This window comes from Arachis duranensis, unplaced genomic scaffold (assembly GCF_000817695.3).
Source record: "Arachis duranensis cultivar V14167 unplaced genomic scaffold, aradu.V14167.gnm2.J7QH unplaced_Scaffold_165934, whole genome shotgun sequence".
NCBI lineage: Eukaryota > Viridiplantae > Streptophyta > Magnoliopsida > Fabales > Fabaceae > Arachis > Arachis duranensis.
The window spans coordinates 1,383,458-1,389,587 of NW_026264258.1; the positions used below are offsets into that span (position 1 = coordinate 1,383,458).

The 6,130-nt window shown below is 25.8% G+C and overlaps 1 protein-coding gene and 1 non-coding gene across 4 annotated transcripts; both read left to right on the forward strand.

The window, feature by feature from the left end:
• The first annotated feature begins 99 nt into the window (after nt 1-99).
• LOC127743987 (U4 spliceosomal RNA) lies at nt 100-250 on the forward strand. Its single transcript, XR_008005203.1, has one exon. It is a non-coding gene; the product is annotated as a U4 spliceosomal RNA (small nuclear RNA).
• Nucleotides 251-3,146: 2,896 nt separating this feature from the next.
• On the forward strand, nt 3,147-5,727 carry LOC127739586 (thiosulfate sulfurtransferase 16, chloroplastic-like). 3 transcript variants are annotated; one of them, XM_052256255.1, is made up of 5 exons: nt 3,147-3,195; nt 3,283-3,317; nt 3,794-3,864; nt 4,567-4,620; nt 5,529-5,726. In XM_052256255.1, exons 3-5 carry the CDS (start codon nt 3,796-3,798, stop codon nt 5,601-5,603), a joined length of 198 nt encoding a protein of 65 aa, XP_052112215.1. In that variant the 5' UTR covers nt 3,147-3,195; nt 3,283-3,317; nt 3,794-3,795; the 3' UTR covers nt 5,604-5,726. The 3 variants fall into 3 exon arrangements, with proteins under 3 accessions (XP_052112215.1, XP_052112214.1, XP_020980799.1); XM_021125140.2 differs by having other exon boundaries at nt 3,163-3,195; nt 3,283-3,356; nt 5,529-5,721; XM_052256254.1 differs by lacking the exon at nt 3,794-3,864 and having other exon boundaries at nt 3,155-3,195; nt 3,283-3,356; nt 5,529-5,727.
• The last annotated feature ends 403 nt before the right edge of the window (nt 5,728-6,130 follow it).

Below are 6,130 nucleotides of genomic sequence, written 5' to 3' on the forward strand. Positions count from 1 at the left end.
CACTCCTTTTGCAAAGTGAGTGAGTCTCACATCGTGGAAATGTAATGGGAATTGACTCAAGGGTTTCTATAAAAGGTTAGAAAAGAGACTGGAGAAAGCATCTTTGCGCTTGGGGCAATGACGCAGCTAGTGAGGTTCTAACCGAGGCGCGTCTATTGCTGGTTGAAAACTATTTCCAAACCCCCTCTTGGGCCTGGGTTTGGCCCAGGCCCTCGAGAATTTCTGGAAGGGCTCCCTCTTGGGTAAAGCCCTATAATTATAGTCAAAAATTTATACTATGGTTATGTTGCTTACAAGATGACCAAAACGAAAATTCATCTAATGGGTTATAATTCAAAGAACCTAATAATTATTTAGGGCCACTGAAGTTGATTTTGATTTGATGATTGATTATGTATATATTAGATTAATCTTTTCTTTGAGTTTTATTAACAATTGTTCTTAACATGTGTTAAAGAAATCTAATATATTAAAAGTAATGTAAATCTAAATGTGAGATTACTACTTAAATGGTTTTGGATTTAGGTTTTGAAATAATTAATTAATTTATAGGAAGAGAATGATATTTATGGAATTCAATTTTATTTATATTGTACGTCAAACATTTTTTTTTAGTGGATTGGACAACTCTAATCCTAACTACACAACACACTCACACATTTTATCATATTTTTTTCTCAATTGCTTTTTCTAGAGTTTGAATCCTAGACCTTTTTCTAGAGTTTGAATCCTAGACCTTTGATGTGGGGAGGGGGAGAGATGCCATTAGAGCTAAGGTTCATTGGTGTCAAACATTTCAAATGGACCTTTAAAAGAATTCAAATGGACCTTTAAAAGAATAGAAAAATTATTAAACGACTCTTTATTTAAAATTTTATAACATAATTATCTAATTAATTACACTCTTATTAAATCATAAAACTCCTTAAGGCCTGCTACATATACAAGTCTTTTTAACTTATAAGTCTTACAAATTGCTAACGGGCCTTTTAATGCGTTATTCATCCGTTTCCTGTTTTCAAAGCGTTACACTGTATTATGAACGGTTCTTCTTCTCTTCTTCGTTTTTTTTTTCGATTTTCATGGTTTCTGAAATCAAGTTTTTCCTCTTCCTCTTCCTCTTCTTCTTCTTCGTTTTTTTTCGATTTTTATGGTTTCTGAAATCAAGCTTTGAAATCGTTTTGAAGAAAAAGAAGCAGCAGAAGATAAGGAGAAGAAAGAGAAAGAGTTCTGAATTATGCAACGAATTTTGAGTGTATTTCTTAAATCCTTTGGGTGTATTTTCGTAATCCTTTGAGTGTATTTTTGTAATCCTTTTCCTTTTGAAGATAATGGAACTTCAGAAATACACCCAAACAATTACAGAAATACACCCAAATGATTACAGAAATACATCCAAACGGTTACAGAAATTCACCCAAACGATTATAGGAATACACCCAAATGATTACAGAAATACACCCAAAAGATTACAAAACTACACCCAAAGGATTTAAGAAAATACACCCAAAATTCGTTGAAGTACATCTTATGCATAATTCAGAACTCTTTCTCTTTCTCCTCCTCATCTTCTGCTGCTGCTTCTTCTTCTTCCATAAATATTTTACCATGAAAAATAAAAAAAAAAACGAGAAAACAGAGAGAAGAGCACGTAAATGAAGAAAAAGAAGAGGAAGACGAGGAAGAAGAACGTGCAGAAACGAAAGAAAAGGAGAAGAAGAAGAGTAAAGGAAGAAGAACGTGCACCAAAAAGAAGAAAGAAAAAGAGAAGGCAAGAAAAGAAAGAAAAGGAGAAGGAGAAGACGAAGAGAAAGAAGAACAATTCGAAGCGTGTTTTGAGCGTTAGTTTTAATTGAATTTGTAAGGCTTACAAATATTAATCGCTTGTATGCGAAGAATTTCTCAAACTTTTTTATGAATTATATTAGTGTCCAAATCAACTTTAGAATTTGTGTAAAGATTATTCTCAATATATACGACGAATGCTAATATATTCTGAACAAATTAAATAATAAAATACTTCTTAAAAATTAACTTGTTATAATTCGTTACACCTTTGATAAATGAAAAATTTTAAATCTAAACTATTAATATAAAATATAAAAAATAAAAAAAAATACACCACTTGTGTTAAATGTTAAATAATAACTACATAATAATATTTAAGGCATGAAAGGTACCCATTTTGACAGCATCATATTGATTCATAATCTTGAAAGATGATGATGTCAAAGATGAAAGCATTGAGAGGAGTGTTATTGTTTGGTGTCTCCACCGCTCGTTTTCATGGCTCTCCTTCACTCCCTCCCTCCCTCTCTCAACCTACTTTCAAGTGCGTTTCTATCAATCAAACATTATATTCTTCTCTTTAATTTGTTTCTTATTCTTAAGTTTTAATTTGTTTCCTAATTGTTTGATTTAGAACACAATAGCTTTTTTTGTTGCTATATTTTGATGCCTTTAATCTTTGAGCGAATCCATGATTTAACATCTCCGATGTTTGTCTCAATATTTTATTGGCAACATACTACTACCTTAGCTTCTTAGTGGGTATGTAATGTAAATATTAATTAATCTGATTTAATTTCTTTTTTTTTTGGTATTATTATTATTATTATTATTATTATTATTATTATTATTTTTTTTTTATTTTGAACTCGCAACTTCTTAATTGAGTAGGGAGAGATTATGTCATTTGAGTTATAATTCATTGGCAAGAAAGTTGAAACTATTATAATGTATTTTTTGGTTATTAAATATTTTCTATGATTATAATGTATTTTTTATTAATGATTATATATATACTAAAATTAGTTATTAAAATTAATTATTAGTATAAAATAATATATATTAAAATATAAATATACATTAAAATAAATTAAATTATACATAAATATATTAATAGTTGATTTTAGTATACGAATAATATTTTTGTTTCACGCATGTTAACTAAGGTTGCAATTCAATTTCTTTAGCCTTTAATCAATTTCTTGAAGGAACAAATTGAATTAAGGAAACATAATTAACACAATAAGTAATTAATTTAATGTGATAATAATTATGAGTTTTAATTATTATTTGAAGCACAAAAACTAGTCCAAATGAGAATTTGGAGGGTAAAAAAGTTCCAACTTCGGTGCCCGTTGGCGTCGCGCATGGCCTTCTTCAAGCCGGATATCGCTATTTGGATGTCAGGTATATTCAATTTATTAAATATATAATCATTCATATATTTTTATTATTTTATTTTTAAATTTTTGTAAAAATTTATTTTATTTGTAGGACCATTGAAGAGTTCAGTGCAGGTCACACTCCAGGTGCCATTAACATCCCTTACCTTCACAAAATTGGAGAAGGTTAATTCTACTCCTTCTTATTAATTCGTAATGATGTATCTACACTAAAAATTAGTTATTGATTAGTAACGATATATTTATATATAAATATATTTATATGCATATATTATGGTTTTTTTTATTTAATAATTAATATATTTTTTGGTGACTTAAAAATTTGAGTAACTATAGCAAAACCTTAGTTATATATACTAAATTTTAATAAAAAAACAAAAGCAACTAATTTGAATTTGAAATTTGAATTGGTCGAATGATCAATCACTCATTCATTTAAGTAAGTAGTGGATATTTGATTTAAATTTTACTTTGTATATGTAACAATATACCACTGAACAACGAAAAGAAAACAAAAGCATTAAATTTGAGGAATTCCCTCTGAAATTTAACTTGTAATTTAAGTCTCTGATTAATGAGTTTAATGAACAATTAATATGCAGATATGACAAAAAACGCTGATTTCATTGAACAAGTCTCATCCCAATTCAGCAAACATGACAAAATCGTTGTTGTGAGTGCATCATTAGCCTTAATTACCAATCTTATAAGAATTAACTTATTGCTTTATTATATCTCAAATTTTATTTTTTAATTTCTTAATTATGTATATATGATAAAAATGAGATTTTAATTTTTGCCTTTTTGGTCAGCATTGATGACACATGAATACAATTATAATTTCATTTTGAACAATTTGCTTTGGAGTACTATTTTTGTAGCATTAATTTTTTTACTTTATAACGTTTTTATTTTTATTTTTGAATTAAAAATAATACTTTAGAAAAATTCTAAATATGACACATTAGCATAATTACTTCTAAAATAGATAATAGCCCGCTACAACCTACAAAAAGCAAAAAACTTATTTTGAATCCCTAATTATATATCTCAATACTAATATACTATACGATAGGAAAAGAATATTTAATAAATAATATTAGTCTTTACATTATATTGTATTTTATATATTAATTTAGAGTAATAATACTAGAAAGCTAATTTTTTTAACTAATATTAATTAATTTTTTAAAATTATTTTATTTATCTTAAATTCAAATCTTAGATAATAAATTTTTAATTTTAAATTCTAAATTATAAATCATAAATTTTAAACTTTTAAAAAATTAAAAAATTAATATTTTTTAAAAAATTAACTAATACTAATGAACTAAAATGTGATTCCTTATATTTGCTCGTTGATTTAATATGACAGGGGTGTAAGAGCGGTAGGAGGTCTAAGATGGCTGCTACAGACTTATTAGATGCTGTAAGCTAATCATTCTTACTCAATCTCGACTTCAATTCCTATATATATATATATATTAACACTTATTTGATCATAGTGTATTTTTATTTTGTATCTAATTATACCTTAATAAAAAATAAAAATTTATTTTTTGATATACTTAAACATACTTAAATACATTTATATGTCGACACGTTTGACTTTATCACTATTATTATGTGTGTCCTTAAAATTAGTATGTTGATTTGTCCGTGTCATGTTAGGTTCCTTATACATGTGTTCATAGTATCAATATTATAATAAAAATGTTTGGTAACTAAAAATAATAAATTTAATTTGATGAATTATTGGTATAAAATAGTTTTATATATATTTAATTATGTAATATCACCGTAAAAATAATTATTTTTTTATATTAACTGTATGAATGATTATCTAAAAAAATAGATATGATTGTATGACTGTATAAAACGTTTTACATTATTAATATATCAAAATTAAACTAAAAAATAATTAATATAAAATAATTAAAATTTATCTTATTTAATATTTATTAATTATTATAATAATTAATAAATATTAAATAAAATAAATTTTTACTATTTTTTTGTCTCCTTAATATTATCGTTATTAAACAGGGGAACCATACTTTTTTGTTTCATTTAATGGTGACTTAGCAAACACAAGTGAAGTAGTGCTCTTTGTGCGGAGAGAGACATATCCCCCACATAAAGAGTTCAATTGATTGTATAGTACGTATGCCACTATATATCAAGTTTGCTCTCTCATGCATATATAGTAAGGCATATCCTTTTAGGGTTTGTCATCAAAATATATATTCAAACCATATTTAATTTATATGAGTATCAATAATTATTATTAATTATTAAATGGTGACCTTTATAGATTTTAATTTATATGTGTTGCAGGGATTTAGTGGAGTTAAAGATGTGGCTGGTGGTTATGATGATTGGACCCAAAATGGACTTCCAACACAAATATAAAACGTCACAAATGAGTAATTAAGTTTGTTATTATGTTTTATGAGAAATATTAGAGAATCAACGGATTCTGTTATTTTTTGTGGTAGTTAATCAGTAATATTTAAAAGTGTATGTTTAAAGTATGTTATTGGAATACTAAACTAAAAAAATTGAATTAATAATTAAAATATTAATAAAAAAATAATAAATTCTACTGATTCTTATTTTTTTTTATATATTTTATTACGATAAATAGGTTTAATTTGTTTCTAATAGAAGATTATAGGATTTATTCATTATCATACATTGGATCAAACGCTAAAACTATATATAATAATTGTTAATCGAATGTAACTCTTGTTTATTATAATTAGAATCATCACTTGATCATCATTATTAAACCGCATGGTATAATTAGACACTAAAAAAAAACATATGGTATAATTTGACTTTAACTTCATATAAGTTATTACTAACACAGTTATGTTGTGAAATAATATTCGAAAGACAATAAAAAATTTGACCAATTAGTTTAAAATTATTTTATT